The sequence below is a fragment of the Schistocerca piceifrons genome, chromosome 2 (assembly GCF_021461385.2).
Source record: "Schistocerca piceifrons isolate TAMUIC-IGC-003096 chromosome 2, iqSchPice1.1, whole genome shotgun sequence".
Classification (NCBI taxonomy): Eukaryota; Metazoa; Arthropoda; class Insecta; order Orthoptera; family Acrididae; genus Schistocerca; species Schistocerca piceifrons.
In genome coordinates this window covers 849229008-849250538 of record NC_060139.1, presented here as the reverse complement: position 1 = coordinate 849250538, position 21531 = coordinate 849229008, and the positions used below count along the sequence as shown (strand labels likewise).

The 21531-nt window shown below is 40.4% G+C and overlaps 1 protein-coding gene across 3 annotated transcripts in view; it reads right to left on the bottom strand.

Moving 5' to 3' along the window:
- The window catches only part of LOC124776315 (alpha-methylacyl-CoA racemase), a 170907-nt gene that overhangs the window by 26964 nt on the left and 122412 nt on the right, over positions 1–21531 (bottom strand). For all 3 annotated transcript variants that reach the window (XM_047251250.1, XM_047251248.1, XM_047251249.1), the window contains exon 5: positions 15511–15754. In XM_047251250.1, coding sequence (XP_047107206.1) covers positions 15511–15754 — 244 coding nt within the window. The remainder of the gene's footprint in view (positions 1–15510; positions 15755–21531) is intronic.

Below are 21531 nucleotides of genomic sequence, written 5' to 3'. Positions count from 1 at the left end.
TTCTTTAATCATTATATATACAATCAAATACAGAGAGAGAGAGAGAGAGAGAGAGAGAGAGAGAGAGAGAGCTGGCAGACAGCTTGTTAAAAATGGAAGACGTACAGTATATTCATGTTACCCAAAATTTGTACTGAGTACAGAGGATATCTCAAATCTATACAGATTGCCTGATGAGACAACTGAATGTATAATTGTTATAGAGTAAGGATTCAAACAGCTTACTTTACAGTTTATTGTGATGGTAATGGACTGTGTGTGATAACCGCATACAACATTACTTACTTCCACATACCAGTGCCATACAACTACATATATGCTTTGTAATTTATGTGAAGAGATCAGGCAAATAAACTAGAACAGTTACCAGTGCTGAGCAAGACTGTAGTTTTAACATCATCCCAGTACAAGATAAAATGCAGCCTACTCACCAATGGCTTGCAAAACAGACTTTTAGAAAAATATAAAGGGTCTCATATGCATGTATTTTGCAAATAGTGCTCACCATATTTAAGAGTTGTGAAGAGAGTTCTTTCCGTAATGCATTGACTGCAAAAGAATGATCATTGCCTACTTAGAATTATTGTTTTATTCTCGATTCATAATTTCCAAAGAGTAACTCTGAATAGTATGTTTGCATTAATAGCTACATAAAGTAAAGTTTTGAAGGTGGTGTCTAAATTGCAAATAATTACTTTGCTAAGATTGGTAAATGTTCAGACTGAACAGAAAGTATGAAATTTCATAACTGATGTAACCACCAGCAGAAAAATGCTCCTATCGAGCACAAAAAAATGTGAATATGTTCCTGTTTATTTAAAAGACTGACTGAAAAGTCAGGTACCAGCTGCCTCATTCTACCTTCCTCAGCACCTTTAAAAATTTTCTAAAAAATTTTGGAAAGTGATCATATTGTTTCTTTCTTTAAAAAAATAAAATACAAATAAAAAAGGTTAAAAAGTAAATAAAAAGCCACACACGCCATGCAACTCCCTTCAAACTTCCACAAGCTCCCATAACAGTAACTCACTCATACCCATTAGTTCATTGTTGTAAGTTGCTCATATCTATCCACTCCCAGCTGCACTTTCTCACTCACTCACTCTTTCAGCTCTATTCATTGTCATTATCTCTTTGTCTGTCTCTCTCCGACTGTCTCTTGTGTCACAGCACAGTCCCTTTTGTTCTGCCCCACTACTACAGTTTCATCTCACTGTCACTGTCTCCTTTGCTCTTTCTATAACACAACCACTGCCTACTATCTTCCACTATGTATTACTTCGCCATCGCTTTCACTGTGCCATTGTCTTTCTCTCAGCATAAAAATCCGCGAATATGTTCGCATGCCAAAACGTTAGGGAAAAATTTTAAAGTTGCTGAGGAAGCTAGATGAGGCAGCTGGTACACCACTTTGCAGTCAGATTTTTGAAAATACGGAGATGGCTCTTCTAGATAAATGTCTAACGAATATACCCTTAAAATTTGGGCAGCTTGCTGTGGTTATTTATTATTTAGATTTTGCCTCATACTGAATATTATGTGTAGAAGTAGAGTAACTTTCAACCTCTATATTTTGGAAATGGATACAAATGTCAAGAAAATTTTCAAGGGTGTTTGAATTGTGACCTTAGGAATCTTTTGTAATTAATTTATAGTCCAAGACCATGGTGTAGGATCCATTTTCGTTCAAATGGAATATATAGAACACTCAAAAATAAACAGTTTTTCTGTATATGATCAGTCCACAACATAATAGTTCCTGAGAAAGCCAAGAATTAATGCTTTTGACCCACTATCAACATATGTAAATGGAGAATTAAAATATTGTTATTCTTGTGGTGATTGAGGAATCAATGTTGGGTACACCTATGAAGAAATTTTGAAAGGGGGTCGAATGTAGTGTAAACAACAGGCACTGCTTTCAACAGCAGACAGCTGAAACCAATTTTCAGGCTGCGTTAGGAAAGTCTCTATTCTATAAGGTTGACGAACACCTCAGTCCTCCAGAACGTGGGGAAAAGCAACATACTTTCAGAGTAATTTCACGGTGGCAGGGATGGTTTGCTGTGCCTATCTCTGGAGATTGTAACATTTTTCTTCTTTCATTCCAGCTTTTTCAGTCTACCCCTCTTCTTTCATTTTCTGGTACTGAGAAAAACTCAAGTTTATCACCTATTTGCCCTATCCATACACAGGATGAATGGGTATATGACAAGGAAAGAACATGTCAGATACATCTTTCAGAAAACAAGCTGCAATATTTACTTCTTAAAATGTCTTGCAATTATAGTATTTCCATCTGATCTATGATAAATGTACTATGGATAGACCACTCATGTCTGCAATGTGGGATTCAGATCTGGAGAGAGGCATCTGCAGTCTACATCATCAAGTTTGGTTGGTTAGAATAATTGCTAATACAAGAAAACATGAATCTAGAAAGAAAAATTGTACCAAGAATAATTTACTGACTTTATTTGTGGCACAACTTGACTAGAATAAGGGATCAGTTGGTAGGACATGTTCTTAGGCATCAAGGGATCACCAGTTTTGTATTGAAGGGTAGTGTGGAGGGTAAAAATCTTAGAGGGAGACCAAGAGATGAATACACTAAGCAGATTCAGAAGGATGTAGGTTGCAATAGGTACTGGGAGATGAAGAAGCTTGCACAGGATAGAGTAGCATGGAGAGCTGCATCAAACCAGTCTCAGGACTGAAGACCACAACAACAACATATTTTGTGTATGCCTGTAAGACTATGTTCATAATGTAGAGTGTAAGAGTTAGCATCATGAATGGACAAATTCACCACTACATTTCATGAACTAGAAATGATCATCATATGATAATGAATAATAAAAGAGCTATGGACCACAACATACATCCTGCAGGAAAACATTGCTTTATGTACACAGACTAGGCTACTGCCTTGAGGAAACTGTGGCAATCTTTTAACTTTTTCTTAAATTGTATATTTCAGCCTCAGGCAACAGAAGTTATATCCTTAATGGTTTCAACTTAGTACAAATCATCAGCAGCAGATAAAAAGATGAAGAAAAAGGGGACTGCAATACACTAGAAAACCAAATTAATTTCTATATGCAACAGTGTTTATTTGAATATATAACATAATCACCATACAGGGGAGTTTTAGTGTGGCAGATTTGCACAATGAAAATAAATACTGGATATTATTCAGTTATCTGAATAATCCTTCATCAGACATAAATAACAAATAATACACATATGGTCAATGCTGTACAAGGCTCAACAGGCTGGACTGGGTAGTGGGGCTACAAAGGAAGAATGGGGTTGGGAGGGAGAGGGACTGAGGGTAGGCATGGGTGAAGATGCTACTAATGCATGTGGGAGCATGCAGGGATGTGCAGAATAATGGGTTCCTAGGTGCAGCATCAGATGGCATTTTGGAAGGTGGAGGTGGAGGTGGAGAGGGAAGGTGGGGGAGCAAAGGGAATAGGAGAAAAGTAGGGAAGGTGAAAGATTATGCAGATTTGTTGGCAGGGTAGCAGATGTGTTTAGAGTTGGAATGAAGGAAAGGAAGGGGATAGGCAGGCGGATATCGGGGATAGTGAAGGTTGAGGCTAGTGGGTTTGTGGGTTTAAGGGAACAAAGGATATTTTGCAGGGAGAGTTCCAACCTGTGCAGTTCACAAAAGCTGGTGGTGGTTGGAAGAATCCAGATGCCTCAGGCAGGCTATGAAGCAGCCAAAGTCAAGATTATGTTGGGTGGCATGCTCAGTAGCTGGGTGATCCAGCTGTCTCTTGGCCACAGTTTGCAGTAACCATTCATGTGGGCAGATAGCTTGTTAGTTGTGATGCCCATGTCAAATGTCGCACAGTCATTGCTGCTAAGTTAGTAATGACTGCATTCAGAAGTGACTCTTTCTCTGATGAGATAGGGGATGCCTGTGACAGGACTAAAGTAGATGACAGTGGGAGGATGTATGGGACAGGTTTTGCATCTAGGTCTACTGTGGGGATATGAGCCATGGGGCAAGAATTTAGAAGCAGGGGTAGAATAAGGATGGACAATATTTGATGAACTGAAGGATACCACTGTGGGAGGGGTGTGGAGGATATTTCTAATTTCAGGCCACAATAAGAGGTAGTCGAAACCCTGGCTGAAGATGTGATTCAGTTGCTCCAGTCCTGGGTGGTGCTGAGTAACAGGATGTGCTCCTTTGTGGCTAGACAACTGGTATGGAGGTGATCATAAGTGAATGAGGAGACAGAGCATGGCAGATATGTTTCTGGACAAGCTTGAGATGGTAATTTTGGTCTGCAGGCCACAATGAGACCTTTAACACCCTAAGAAAGGGATTGCTCATCATTTCAGGCATGATGAGCATAGGCGACTAGGCTCTATGAAAGAGACTTATTGGTGTGGATTTGGTGGCTGGTACTATTGGTGGTTGGTAGGTTTGATGTAGACAGAGGTACTGAATTAGCCAATCCTTGAGGTGGAGGTTGACATTGAAGAAGGTGGCTAGTTGGGCTGAGGATGACCAGGTGAAGCAAATGGGGTTCTGGAACAATGTGGGTAGGCTGTCCTCACCCTCAGTCTGCATAATGATTCTGTCAATGAATTCGAACCAGATGAGGGGGTTTTGGATTCTGGGTGGTTAGGAAGGAGTCCTCTAGAGGGCCCATGAATAGGTTTGCATAGGACAGTGCCATGCAGGTTCCAGTTGCTGTACCATAGATTATGAGTGTTCTGGGTGGATGGAGGCGTGTAGAAGATAGGTGTGGAGGGAGTGGTGGTGGTGGTGGTGGTGGTGGTGGAGGTGGTGGTGGTGAGGAGGGAGGGAGACTCAGGGGAGAAGTTATAGGATGGACTTAGGGATTTGAGGAGGGACTGGAGATGCTGCTGACTTTCTGGAATGGTGTCATTAAGGCAAATTCAATTCAGAACCAATACTGATACCTGTCTGAGTCATTTTGCTGCTCCATTTAACTGTAGTCTCCCCCCCCCCCCTTCCCCTCCCACTGCCCCCCAAGTCATCCCTTGTTAAATTTCCAGAATTTCCTAATCTGGAACCTTTCCTCCCCATCCTTCCTCAAATTCTTCAACATCACAACCAACCTCACATCACAGAAAGAACCACTTGCAAACTGATCCTGACCTTATAATTCTACCTGCCAACAAAGACTTCACCACTGTTGTTATGAGCTGCACAGATTACCTGGTGGTGAGACTGTCACCTGTCAGGTACATCCATATATGAGCTCTGCCACCGTGATGCCATTCAAGAAATCCAGCATTATCTCCAGTCTCTCCTCAGCTCTCTCACACCCACCATTCCGTGCGCTTCTACCTTCTACATGCTTCCTAAAGTACATAAACCCAACCATACAGGATACCCCATTGTAGCTGGTTACTGCACCACCAAAGAGAGAATCTCTACCCTTGTCAACCAACATCCCCAGCCTAATGCCAATAACCTACCCTCATATATAAAAGACACCAACCATTTCCTCTACCATCTCTCCACAGTGCCTGTTCCTTTACCACCTACCCATGTGGTGGCACAGTGATTTACACATTGGTCTCTCATTTGGGAGGGCATCCAAATTTAAGTTTCCTCTGACTTCCCTAAATCACTCCAGCTAAATGCCAGGATGGTTCCTTTGTAAAGGGCACAACCAATTTCCTTCACCACCCTTCTGTAATACAAGCATGTGATTAATTTCTAATGACTGCACTCTCTATGGCGTGTTAAACTCTAATCTTCCTTCCTTTACCAACTGACATCCCACATGTCACTGTCAATTCCATCTCTCTCCATACTAACATCCCCTATGCTCATGGCCTTGCTGATCATAGCCTTTAGCAACGGCTGACTGGCTCCAAACCTACAACCTTCTTCCTGGTCACCATGAGCAAGTATATCTTCCTCCACAATTATTTTTACAAACAGATTCATGGTACAGAAATGGGCCTCAGCAGGGCAGCATCCTATGCAAGCTATTCGTGGTCTTTCTAGAGGAATCTTCCCTAACCACATTGAATTCCAAACCCCTCAGCTGTTTCAGATTCATTGGCAACATCTTCATGACCTAGAGTGAATGTGAGGGCTCCCTACCTTCATTTCTCCAAAACCTCAACACCCTCTCCTCCATTTTCTTGATCTAGTCCTTGTCAGCCCAGCAAGTCACCTCTTTTGATGTTGACCTCCTCCTTGGAGATGGAGCCTCCATCCATATCAAATCTATCAACTGCCAACACCACCTCTACTTTGGCAGCTGCCACCAATTTCACACCAAGAAGTACCTTCCATACAGCCTAGCCACCTACAGTTATTGCATCTGTAGTGGCAAGATGTCCATCTCCAAATATGACAAGGGTCTGATTGAGGCCTTCTGACTGAACTTACCCTCCTCACCTTATACAGAAACAGATATTCTGTGCCTTGTCTCCCAATTACCTGCTGTCCCGCACATACCCACTATCCACCCACACAGAAGAGTACCCTCCTCATGATACAGTACCTTCCAGGACTGGAGCTACTGAATCACATTACCTTCTAGGTTTTGTGGCTATCTCTTATCAGCCCTGAAGTAAGGAATAGCCTCCCCATCCCTCCCACAGTGGTATTTCACAATGCACCCGACCTATGTCTCATATCCCTGTAATAGATGTAAATGAATGACCAGTCCCACACACCCTCCCACTACCATCTACTACAGTCCTCTCACAGGCATCTCCTATCCCATCGGAGGCATGGGAACTAGTAAAAGTAGCCATGTGATCTACTAACTCAGCTGCAACCACTGTGCTGCTTATATGTGGGCATGACAACTAGCAAACAATCTGTCTGCATGAATGGCCACTGTCAAACTGTGGCTAAGAGACAGCTGGACCACTTAGTTGCTCAGCCAACTGCCCAAAATGATGTGCTTGACTTCAATGACTGTGTCTTCTTCCCACCAACACCAGATTTACTGAACTGTTCAAGTGGGAACTCTCCCTGCAACATATTCTCCAATCCCAGAAACCCCTAGCCTTACCATCAGCAGTCCCTATCCTCTAACTGCCTATCTCCTTCCCTTCCCCCACTTCAGCCCTATGCATGCCTTCTATCCTGCCTATCCTCTAACTGCCTATCTCCTTCCCTTCCCCCATTTCAGCCCTATGCATGCCTTCTATCCTGCTAACACATCTATATAGTGCCCTTGAAGTCTTTTGCCGCAGCATGACTGAATAAAATCTTCTTGGTTTTCAAGCCACATCAATTAGAATAAAAGCTCTCAATGGCTACTTCCACCATCGTCATCAGGAGTAAAAGTACTGACTGCCGGAGCTGGCACTATTTCCTGCTTATATATCTATGATTACAGCTGCTGGCATTACAGCTGCTGGCACCAATCAGAGAGGGCTGAAACGATGCACATGTGGAAGGTGAGTTGGGCAGCTCATAGCAGCTCCAGACCCCCGCGGGACGAAGTGACGTCAGATGGCTCAATGGGCTGGCACCACATTTGAAACTGCTGCTCTCCCTCCCTGCAAGTGTTAAGCATCTGCCGTTGCTTCCTTTTGACATCCAAATCCTGCCCCCATGCCCTACCCACTTGGTCTCCATAAAATGTAAACTTTCAGGGCCAGAATTGTCACAATAAGATATTCCAGGCTATTGTGCCATGGTTGAATGGCTTTCACTTTAAAACCTGATATTTTGTCCTCCACAAATGGGGATGAAACGTTGAGTTTTAAAGTGAAATGCAATCAACCATGGCATAATAGCCAAGAATATTTTATTAATTGTGAGACCTGGTCACTGTTGACATTGTTACTTTCATCCTAATTTCAGCCACCTCTTTTATAATGGAGTCCCAGTATGTTGATGCATGAGCGAAGACTCTCGTGTTCTCAAACTGTATTTTGTGTCTGTTTTCGAGGCAATGCTCAGCTACAGCTGCCTTGTCGAACTCCCTTTGCTTAATATGTCTCTTGTGCTTGGTAAAACACTCTGCATTAGTGCCTATATAGATGCTGCCACTCTTGCATGGGACACCCACTCATCGGGCACACGAAGAGCTGTGTCATCTTTAACAGGGCGCAACAAATCTTGTATCTGCAGTACATGTCCTAACTTGCTGCTCATTGCCCCACAGTATGGCATGAAAGCCACCAGCTTGGCTGCATCTGCCTATTCACAAGGCTTCCTTCTTCAGTGACACGTGAAAGCATTTGCAGTATCACTTTTGCTGTAGCCATTCACCCTGAACACACGTCTCAAGTGTTGCAATTCAGATTGTAGGTGATCGTTATCAGAAATAACTTTGGCTCTGTGTATTAATGTGTTTAGGATCACTTTATTGTGTACAGGGTGGTGAAAACTACTGGCGTTCAAATATCGATCAGTGTGTTTCGGTTTCCTGCTCTTGGAATGACCTGCATTCACTCAACCAAACCATCTAAGAGCAGTAGCTTGCCATTCTTCTTCATGTCAATGGTAAATTTAATGTTGGGATGGACACCTTTCATGCGATCCAGAAACTGCTGCAGTGTATTTTCACCGTGAGGCCATATCAGAAAGGTGTCATTGATGAACCTAAGGGAGCAAGATAGATGCAACACCGCAGAGTTCAGAACATCCTCCTCAAAGTGCTCCATGAAGAAATTTTTCATTGCAGGAGACAGTGGTGAGCCCATTTCTGAGCCATGCTTCATTTCATAATATTTGTCTCAGTACGAGAAGTATGTTGTCATTAAAACTTGACGATTCCATGTGGAAACTGTTGGGCCGTAAGATCCTGCCTGTCTTGTACTGGCACCCTCATAAAAAGTGACAACATCCAGACTAACCATTATGTTGTTTTGACCTATTTTTATATTCTTGAGCATTTGTTGAAATGTCTGAGTTGACAGCATGCCTTCACAATGAGCCAGTTTCGGCACTAATAATCCCGCAAGATGTTTTTCCATTCTGTAGGTGGGTGAACTGACTGCACTAACAATGGGCCTAAGTGGAACATGTTTCTTATGTATCTTTGGCAGTCTATAAAGCCTGGGAGGTCTGGCAGCATGGGGCATTCATTTCACCACTACCTCATCTGGTCCTGTGTTGAGTTTTCACAATCTCAAGCGCTGGATTCCAGGCAGTGCTGATTTGGTATCCCAAGTCACGGTTGATTAGATTGTCTATGACCTTAATCTCAATGGCTTCAATGCAGGACACTTCGGGATTCTACAAGAAATAGAAGTGGAGACCGAGAGAACAGCTGTGAGACAAGGTGTAGGACATTAGAGACCAGATTTGACACACCCCAGATCATGAACTCGACTTCAGAAGACGGCCAGGCCTTGCACGGATGGCGTTTGGAACACCGGCGACCAGAGAGGGCCAATGTAGCCACATCTGGTGGGCGTGGACTGCAGATGGAACACATGACGCGGCACGGACCGATTATGGAGTGCCCAGCACGAAACAGAAGAGGAAATCATAGTCAAAGTCATGAGACAGAGTACCCAACATTTCAGGTAGGATCTGACACACCTCAGATGACGACCACAACCGTTGAGGACGGCCAAAACAGGTGTGGATGGCAATCTGAACATCTGCGACTGGAGGGGTACATGGAAGTCGAGTCTGGCGGGCGTGGACCACAGACGGAACACTCAATTCAGTGCGGACCGATTAGGGAACGCCCAACTCCTTCCGGGCATAAATGCTGGACTCGATTGACCCAAGGACGAGTCTCAGGTAGCACTTGAAGAAGACAGAAAGGCACGCTGTTGAAATATCGTGCGAGAACGACGCAAACATCTGGCTGGATTCCCGAATATCCAAGATGTCAACAGATCACCGGGAAATCATGAAGAATTACAACATGGCTTACGCTTATTTCATGAGTACAGGACTTGGTTGTCTTGCCAGCCGACAAAGGGAATGCCACTGTGGTTCTGAACACTGAAGACTACATCTGAAGGTGCTAGCTACATTTATTAGAAGATGATGCATACCAGAAGCTAAGTTGCAAACTGACAAAGGCCATAGTCAGGAAGACAGGGAAGCTATTAAAGGAATGTGGTTTACCAGATGAAGTGGTGAAGAAATTAATGCCTTGCACCACCAGACCTCCCTGGCTTTATGGACTACTGAAGATACATAAGGAACATGTTCCTCTTAGACTCATTGTTAGTACAATCAAGTCACCCACCTACAGACTGGCAAAATATCTTGCAGAAATATTAGCAATGATACTGGATCATTGTGAACACCATGTTGTAAACTCACAGACATTTTTTGAAATGCTCAAGCAAATGAAAATTGGTCGAAACGATGTAATAGTTAGTCTGGATGTGGTGTCACTTTTTATGGGGTGCCAGTACAAGACATGCAGGATCTTTTAGCATAGCAGTTTCCACCTAGAATTGTCAGGTTGTTCCATCATGTTCTAACGGCAACATAATTCTTGTACCACGATGAATATTATGGAATGAAGGATGGCAAAGCAATGTGCTCATCACTGTCTCCTGCGGCGACAATACATATTTTTGCAGCAAAACAGGAAATTATCTATGATTAGGAAAGTGAGTGCACCTCTAACCTCAAATTGTAAACAAAAGTTTTCCCAATGCGCAATTAAACTATCAAACTTGGTTCCGTCTCCAAATGAACAAAAAGTGCTAGAGAAAGGTTTTAAATATGCTCCTCCCCACCCTCTATCAGAAAAACAAATGGATGTTATGAAAGTAGATATTGAATATGCTCTAATGAAAGACACCACCGCAAAATATTTAGTTGCCCTTGCACTAAAGAATGAAATCATATTTGTGTGTAACATCCCATGGTCTATTGACTTTCACACCCTCAAGTCTTTAAAACAGAAATTACAACACCAAGATACCATTGCTACAAAATCTGGTAAAGGCAACATTATTGTACTTTTGAACAAATATGATTATGTGGATAAAGTTAATGATTTCCTGAATACTACAGGCTTCCAAGTCCTTTCTAAAGATCCTACTAAATTATTCAAATAGGATGTTAAATATGCAATCAGTTCATGCAAAAGCATATTCTCTGAGTCTGAAGCAAAACTGTTAACTAATAGGAACCCAGTGCCTCCTAGAACTTATGGGCTTCCTAAACTGCATAAACAAGCTGTTCCTATTCATCCAGTTGTGTCATCATTAACTGCTCCATCTTAAATTCAAACCAAAGTATGGTATTTCAAACTCTGTTGACCTAGTAAATAAGTTAAAAGGTATATCTGTCTCACACAGTGATAAATTAGTATCCTTTGATGTCTGCAGTTTGTTTTCCAACATACCAGTGGTGGAATGCATTGATATTCTGACAGAGCTGATGCACAAGTCTAATGTCATTCCTGTGGAACTGAATGACTTGAAACTGGCTACTCAGTCATGCTTGGCACAGAATTATTTCCAGTTACAAGGGACTCTTTATAAACAATTTGATGGCTTAGCTTTGGGTCCCCTCTTAGTCCACTGTTGGCTGAAATATTTATGGACCATTTTGAACAAAATTTTCTAAAAACAAAACCTTTGAATGCAACTATCAAATACTGGTTTAGATATGTAGATGATGTGTGGTGTATGTGGACTGGTACTACAAGAAACTCAACACATTTTAGTAAAAGCTAAGCAGTCAACATAAAAATATTCAGTTCACAATGGAGGTTGGCAACAAATCCATAAACTTCTTAGCTCTCACCACTGACATCAGTACACACACACACACACACATTATTTCAAAATTTACAGAAAAACTACAACTACAGACAGAGTAATACCTTCTTGCTCACAACACCCCATAGCTCACAAACATGCAGCTTTCCACTCAATGGTACACCATCTCATATTTACACCCATGTCCAGAGATGATTTTAAAGTAGAGTTAGATACAATAAAATTTATTGCCACAGCCAATGGCTACAGTCCAGTTCTTATTGGCCACGTCTTGCACAGGAAACAAAAACAGAAAAATGCCCCACCTACTTCCCCATCCTCTGTCTGCAAGAAATGGTGCACACTACCATATCTAGGTGAGGTATCACAGATTGTAGCCAAAGCACTGAAAGCCTGCAAGTATAGGCTTCCTACTATGTTAAGAACACAACATCCCAGTGTATTTTTAATAGCAAGGATAAGATCCAGTTATTAGCCAACAGTGGGGTATACAAAATCACCTGCTCTGATTGTGACAAATTTTACATCGGTCAGTCAGGCAGAGACATAGCAACTAGGCCAGCTGAACACGAATGCAACTGGAGTTTTCAAAATTCTGACTCCACATTTGCTGAGCATGTACTGAGTGAGGGTCACAACTATCAGCCAGTGTCCCATGTACTACACTTAGCAAACAAAGGCCATAAACTCAACCTGCTGGAAGCCCTGGAAATTGACAAACATCTTGCTCACAGTCCAGATCTAATCCTAAATGACCAGACACAGCTCAACACTTCCCCTCTCCTAAACTTCACATAATCATCTCTGTTGTTCATTACTTCCCACACTGTCTGTTCCTACATATTCCCATTTTCCTGTATTCTTTTGTTTTATTGAAGTTGTCTATGCATTCCATATAGACTGCAGTTTCAACTGGTACTTGTATTATTGTCCACGTTTAACATCTCTCGTAGTTGCTTCATCAGATATTGTTTATATTTTACTTGGTTGATTTATTTAATGTAATCTGTTACATAGCCACAGTTTTGAATTAAATGTTAAAATGCAGTACCAGCACACTCACAAAGACTGCATATGTTCCCTCAAACTCTTCCATTTTCCTGCAATTATTTATTTCTGTTTGTCTTATTGATATTTCACAAGTTCCTTGTGTATTCTGTAGTTACACTGATAACTGTTTCTTCTTTTAATTGATTTGTGTATCACTCTCCATGTTTTATACCTCCTGATGTAGCCTTGTCAAGTACTAATTTTATTTTATTTTATTTTATTTTATTAGTTTTGTTTATTAATAGAAGCTGTTATGTGGGCATGCTGTTCCTATTTTGTGTTAAAGTTTTCCTGTATACTCCACTTTATTTATTTACAGTTCAATTTTTTACTTTTTATTGCATTACCACCACACTGTCAAAGATGTTACATTCTGTATGTTTCTGCTTCAGTCTATACATGTTACTACTCTTCCAACGTTGTTTGCAAACATTGTAACTTCTTTGGTGACAATACTCAGTAAATGTCTCAAGATGGCCTTGTAACCCAAAAACCGGTTAACACAATAAAGATTAATACTGTAGAACAAAAGCAAACTGGTGCTTTTCTTTTATTACAATGTTGTTCTACCAAGAACCAATGGAAGATTCTGTTAACATAAAGTGACAGATTTCTTCATGGAGCACTTTGAGGAGCAAGTTCTGAACTCTGCGGTGATGCGTCCATCTTGCTTCATTAGGTACGTCAATGACACCTTCCTGATATGGCCTCACAGTAAAAATACACTGCAGCAGTTCATGGATCAGATGACGATGTCTATTCCCACATTAAATTTACCACTGACATGGAGAAGGATGGCAAGTTACTGTTCTTAGGTGTTTTAATTGAATGGAAGGCAGGAGGTGGGCTCGGTCATTCAGTACAGGAAACTGCTGCACACTGATCGATATTTGACTGCTGGTAGTTTTCACCACCCTGTACACAAAAAAGTGGTGCTGAATACATCAATACACAAAGCCAAAGTTATTTCTGATGAGGGCGGCCTACAGTCTGAATTGCAGCACTTGTGACATGTGTTCAGGGAGAATGGCTACAGCAAAAGAGATATTGCAAATGCTTGAAGTTGTTGCTGAAGGAGGCACCCTGTGAATCAGCAGAAGCAGCAAAGCTGGCAGCTTTCCTGTAATACTGTGGGGCAATGAGCAGCAAGTTAGGAAGTGTACTGCAAAAACGTGGATTGAGACCAGTGTTCCACCCGCCCCCAAAATATGTTGGACCCTGTTAAAGATGACATAGCTCTTCATGTGCCTGATGAGTATGGTGTCCCTTGCAAGTGTGGCAGCATCTATAAAGGCCAGACAATGTGTACAGTTGCAGAGTGTTGTACTGAGCACAAAAGACATATTAAGCAAAGGGAGCTCAACAAGTTGCTCATAGCTGAGCATTGCCTTGAAAATGGTCACAAAATACAATCTGAGAAAACAAGAGTCTTGGCTCATGCATCAACACACTTAGACTAATATAGAAGAGGCAGCTGAGACTAGAAAGAACAGCAACAATTTCAACAGAGACCAGGGTACACTATAGGTAGGACATGGAGGCAGGCTTTGGATGTCAAAAGGAATCAACGACAGATGCTTAATGCTTGTAGGGAGGCAGGAGTGGCAGTTTCAGATGTGGCACTGGCCCCTCACACTACTGGACAACAATCGGCCCGCAGCAGGCCGGGGGTGCTATGAGCTGCCCAACTCACCTTTGATTCACCCATTGTTTTGGCCCACTCTGACTGGTGCCAGCAGCTGTAATCGTAGATATATAACCAGGAAATAGTGCCAGCCCTGGCATTCAGTAGTTTTAATCCTGACAACGAAAGCTGAGCTAGCCATCGAAAGCCCGACGTGGCTAGAAAACCAAGAAGTTTTCACTGACATCTACATAGTCTTTTCCCTTCCCTACTTGGTCTCCTTTCCCCTTTGACATCTCCCCCCTCCAATAGAGCCTCCCAAAGCTACACCTAGTAACCCATTATTCTGACTATCTGTGCATGCTCCCACTGCATCTTTCCTCACCTCTAACTTGCTGTCCCTCCCCACCCCACGCCTCCTCTTAGCCCCCTTTACCACCAGAACGAGGATCACTGCTCACTTCAGATGCAATGAACAGTCATAAGCCTTAGTATCCAGAGACAACAGTGACCATGTGTGTGAGACTGGTGCTTATGCGAGTGTTTTTTTTTGTCTACATCTGGTTAAGGACTTAATCTGATAGCTGAATAATATTCAGCAGTATTTTTCTTTGTGCCTGTCTGGCAGTCAGTGCCCTATCTATGTGGTGACTAACAACCCATTGTTTTCATATTATTATTATTCCACTGTTTGAATTCATATCATAATAACACATCACTGGATGTCACAAAGATACCACTTGTAACCTGAGATTGAAACATATTTTTAATAATATCTATTTTAGGGAAAATATAAAAATACAATAGCATCAATTAACCACTTGTCTCCATGGACATTTCTTTAAAAAGTTGTCTAATGATATACAGCAAATCATGGAAATCCTTATAAGGACAAATTAAAACTTATCAACTGAAAGATTTTTTATGCACTTAAGAGATTCTTGAACATTATGTCTGCTATAAATTTTTTGTAAATACCTAGTTTCAGTAGTATTTAATGAGCTATTGTTTGTAGCACAGAAAATATACAGTGTGAAAGTATAGATAATAATGTAATGATGGCTAAAACACATGTGTATGAACAGCTTGAAAGCATAAACCATTGAAGCTTATCAGCACATTTACTAAAAGCAACTCTCCTTGTGAGAAGATGGACTTACAGATTTTCTCCTCGGGAATTCCCCCAGAAAGGCAAATGCTGGGAACGGAAAATCCAACTACCCAAGTATGCTGCACCCTCTACCATACTTGCATCAATAACTTGTCCCTTTCCGGATTTAGATCTTTCCAACAATGCCATTACAATACCCAAAGCACACATCAGGCCACCGCCTCCAAAATCAGCAAGTAAATTGAGTGGTGGTGTTGGTTTCTCATTTTTCCTGCCGAGAAATGGCAATAATCCTGAAAGTGATCATATGAAAGCATAGTTCAGATTGTACAGTTTTGTTTATTTTGCACATAATAATAAAATACATAAAGTTGCTTGATTTGTTTTTATAATGTGTGACCACATTTCAATAAAATGTGGAAATAAAGTTTTTATTCACAAACTAATTTACACAGGGAATGTCCCTTTTAACTCTGTTCACTTCACTTTATGCACTTACCCAATATGTATGCCAATTCTGAAAGATGTTTCAGGCTAATCATATCTTTCGGAACAAATTCCATGCTATTTAAAATAGCATTTTGTGATTTAAACCTACTCTGTCACCACTACAAACCCTCAATTTGTGTAATGAGAATTTATAATAAGGTTGTGTAAAACTCATGAATTTAATACACTGAATCTGGAAGAGCATTTGTGCAGTCACCTTTGTGTGGAATAAAACCACAATCATACTAGACTGTGTCCTTTTGTACAGGCATATATAATATTCTGGACTTCTTCATTAAAGTACATTATTGTCTGTTACCATATAATAAACTTCCATAAACATTTTTTCTTCATTTGTGCCCCTGTAAATATTAGTAAATACTACTGTACTTCTTATATAAGTACTACTGTACAGTTTTCTAAATCCATAAGTCCGCCTATTTCAGATATTCATCAAACACATAATAAAAGAAGAAAATAAATAAAATTACAAAAACCTAACTATCATAATCAAGTAAAATAAAATGATGGAACACTGTACAATGAGAAGTGGAGTCCACAAAACATTATGTTTAGTGGGTTATTTAACTAGCTGAATCAAAAAGTTATGAATATTTTAAAATATGGCCACCTTCAGCACATTGTCAGCAGCACATGTTCCTACATTAAAGGCATCAACTGGCCCCCTACCAACTTTCCAAAGTTGTTATTCAGTTACCAGTAGGCACTCTGCTTGTTACTGTTGATATCATCTCCCTATTAACACTCCAGTGGCATTGTCTTTGTTATCAGCAACACTATCTGTCTCAACATCTGCATACTACAAAACAATAGTTTTTCAAACATATCCATGACAGGCCATAGGCACCTGTACAGTACCTCTCTATATTAAAATGCTTATGGACCATCAAAGAGAATCCTTTCCAAGTACGCAAAATCATAGTACCTAGTTTGATCCAGGTTAATGGATGACTATTATTATGATCTGAACTAAGAGCCAAGTCACCCTTTCCATCACTCCTTCAGCACAACATATTACTTCTAATTTGTTTTACTCTTCTGTGCAGGAAGTCACCTCCTTTGATGGTTTGCTAAAACTTTGGTCTCTTTTAACTCTTTATACTGGACTAACATTCATTCAGTTTGATAACTGTCAACCTTCCTCACCAAAAAGGACTGTTCTTGTCCATCCCCCCCCCCCCCCCCACACACACACACACACACACACACTCTCCCCTACCCCAACCTTGTCATTTGCTGACACTATATCGGTGGTGACAAACAATCTCACTTCCTGTAGGGTGCTGCTCTCATCAAAGTCATCACAGATGAACGTTACCTTATCAAATAGTTGCAAGCAGATCTCCCATGCCGTATCTCCCACTGCACCAGTGATGGAAAAAAATACAGGAAACTTCAAAGAGTGATGTCTGTGCTCTCAACAAATCATTAAAAGAAACTGACAATAAAGCATGATTGCTCAAACAGAAGTTAACCGAGAAACATGACAAGCTTGCGCAATATCAGAGATGCAATAATCTCAGATTGTTCAAGATTCTAGAGATCACAGATCAAATAGTGCTGAATCTTGTATTAGAGAAGCTAGGCCTGCAGGTGACAATGAACAACATCGACAGAAGTCACTGAGTGGGATGCAGGATGCCAGATCCTGTGAAACCTAGACCCACACTAGTGAAGTTACTGTCATATGGGAAAAGAATTGAAATGTGCAGAATGAAGTCAGGTCTGACAGTAGGTGAAGATTTTATTTGGACTACATAATGTGCTTTAGCACACAATGCAAATGAACACTGGCTGTCGAATTGGTTTATTGATAGGCTACAACACACAACTGCACAAAGTACAACAAAATGAAACTGCCCAGAGGTGATACAGTGTCAGTAGCATAGCAACATCCAAATCTTGAAGGCTGCACAATAAGTAACAGTTGAAGGCATGGTGTGGACTGAGCTGGGAAGCTCACACTGGCCTACATATAGACAAGTGTAGACATCACTGATGGAATTGGCACACACTGTCGGTATTGTACACTTGCACTTGAGGCCAATGGTGGAACCTCTGGTGTCGATCCCTACATCCACAGCTAGAGAGCCATAGTTCAGTGCATCAAGTAAAATCTGTGGTTTGTCGGCACAGGCAGTTGCATGTGCAGCTGGCACACTGTGCAACGAACAGATGTGGAGCGAGGTGGACAGCAAAAGGTAGTGGTAACTGTGGGTTTACCACACAATGTATGGGCGAGGTGATGAAAGATGAAAGCACAATGGTAAAGAGTGAAGTGTACTTTCTCACCTATATTTTATGGACACCTCAGGATTGATCTCTAAAGTATGTGACCACAAGGAGAAAAGAAAAAAAATACATAAAATTATCATATCTATAAGTCATTGCATCAAGTAAACACACTTCAAAAGTGATGGAACTGAAGCCATAAAAATTACTTGAAAATGACTTTTCAAAAATATTCACATCAAAAATTCTTATTTGAATAAGACTAATGTGCATTGTTGGCTCCAGTTATTGCTTAGTGGCATTTAACTGTATAAGTTATTGAAATTATCAGGCAGTAAAATGCTAATTTAAATATAACTGAAGTTAACATATGAAAGCAGGTTCTTCGTGGAAAGCAGGAAAATGTACACTACTAGTGTGCAACCATTTTAACCACTAACAAACCTAGTCCCATGACTTCTCGAATTACATACCGTGTAAGAACATACTATATGCTGACGATATGACATTAATAAGTACAGGAGAGAACTTACAGAGTGTACTGGACAAAAATTGAGAAATTATGCAAATGGCTAATTACTGGTGTCAGGCTAACCAGCTGTGCATAAATCAAACAAAAACAGAAGAAATAATATTTAATCTCAAAGTAACTAAAAAAGAAAACCAAACAGTGAAATTACTTGGACTACTCATAGACCAAAAACTCTCATGAGAAGGACACACCAATTATCTATGCAGTAAACTAGCACCAGTACTTTCCTTATTGTATAAATTAAGAAACAGTGTGAGCAAGCAATTGCTACTCCACTCATACTATGCTTTTTTTCATTCCCACCTGCAACATGGAATATTGCTTTGGGGTAACTCCCCAGGGGCTGAATGTATTTTCAGATGGCAGAAGAAAGCAATCAGGTGCATGGAGGGGTTAGCACCCAGAGAGTCCTGCAGAAATTATTTTAAATCTCTTGGCGTAATGACAGTGCCAAACACGTACATATATAACTGTCTAATATATGCCAGAGAAAATCTGAAAAAATTGAACATGAGATGTGATGTGCATGCACACAGTACAAGAAACAGTCACCTGCTGGACTTACCTTCCACAAGACTTGCTGTAGTCCATAATAACTATAAGTACTTAAGCATAAAATTTTTCAATAAGTTACCATGCTCAGCTTGTACAGTACCACTAAATAAATATAAGAATACATTGTAAACCTGGCTAAAAAACAACAAATTCTATACAACTGAAGAATTCTTAGAAACTAATCATCAAAATATATGTTTTACCTAAGTTATGAAGAAAATGTTTTGATATTATATAAGCTAGTTATTTACTGTGATTCTTTTCTTATGTGTGTATTTAATTACTGTATAAAACATTGTTTTACATAATGCTGAAGAAAAGGTCCTTAGTTCCTTTTCTCCCCTTTCTGTAACTATTTGAATATTGTACCGAAACTAAAACCCTCTGTATGAAAAATACTGAAAGGCTAATAAAAATATTCTATTCTATTCTATCTCTTTTTAAGGCCAATAATTTCAAATACATGGAACAGATATCTTTAATATAGTACTGGTGAAGGAAATGAGTTTTTTAAATTGATCCTTATAACCACATTTGGTTTAAAACACTGTTATTAACATAAAGTTCCTTACATGACATGACACATCCTACCAGTCGAGCAACAAGAGAAGAAGGAAGAACTCGTCTAGAAAAGAAACAAGTGACGTTCACTCAAGAAAAGACAAATGATATACAGAGTAGTTTCTTTGGCTGTAATTTTATATTTTATAGTACTAAGTCTTTGTCACATAGTGGCTTGTTGATACATATTCTTCTCTTTATACACTGTATTACACTTATTACCTGTGTTTGATGGAGACAGTACAAAAAGTGAACAACCATAAGACAGAGACGGAAGAAGCTCAATATACAATGCAAATGAACTTAAAAGCCTGTGCTTTAGGGGTTAAGAACCTGTCAACTCTTGTTGCAGCTAGTTCTATGTGTGTTTATATTGTTTCTGTAGTCAACTGTAGATTACTAACATATTAACAGGTTTTAAATTGCCAGTTAGTATAATAACTTCATGTTGCTTTCATTTTTATTCAGCAATTTATGGTCAGCATTGGTGTTACTCAACATTAGTGCCATTAATCTGTTTTTATTCTTTTTGCCTTACTTTTAATACTGTTGCATGTCAATTATTTTTGCTCTGTATAGTGAAGTTTGTTTTCCTACCATCCCTCTGCTTTCTCACGAGTGCTGCGAACCCAGCTGACCTTGGGCACAATATGTCCATCCAACCAGAAACAACCTGAGCTGCTTTCATCTCCAGCACCTTCCACCCCAGCACATTCCTGTGTGGGCACTGACTCAAAGCCAGATGTCATATCAACCAGCATTGTCCTCATGCACACTCTACCTGAACACACTATGCACCATGTCACACACGCAAATGTCTGATCTCTTCCATCTCATCTTGATGAGTTCCACCTTATTTATCAAGATATAGAAATCCACTTAATATTTCTATCACAGAGCTGGCTCAAACCAAACATTCCCATCAGTTCCATAAATCTAATTGACCATTTCTTCCTAACACATGTCAGATGTAACAGATGAGGATGTGGAATAGGGGTGTACATAAGCTCTGATTTACTGCCTATCATACCACACAAATTCAACAATTATGAAGATAAAAAAGTGGGATACATGTTCATGGAGACCAAATCCTGTAACCGAAAGCGCCTAAACTGTGTCCTTTACAGACCTGGAGAGGACAATAATTCTGGCACTACAATAATCCAAAATACCTGGGAGTAAAGTTGGACCACATTCTTACACTCAGAGATCATTTCCAAGAAACAAATCTAGAAGTTTCTGCCCAGAAAAACATCATATGTAAACTTACTGGCACCGCCTGGGGCTCACAGCCAACAGAAAGTTTCTCTAGGGTGTCCTAGTAATACAATGGGGGTTGCTGCATCGTCTGCATGAGAGAATTTACAATTGGAGTGCCACACAGTTCAATTATTGACCCAATGCTGTACTTGCTTTATGTTAATGATCTGCCATTTTATTTGAATAAGGAGGCCAAATTAGATCTGTATGCAGATGATACATGCATTTTGAGAAGTAAGCATCAACAGAGAACATAATAAATTATGTTTTTATGAAAATTGTTGTTGTTGTTGTTGTGGTCTTCAGTCCTGAGACTGGTTTGATGCAGCTCTCCCTGCTACTCTATCCTGTGCAAGCTTCTTCATCTCCCAGTACCTACTGCAACCTACATACTTTTGAATCTGTGTAGTGTATTCAACT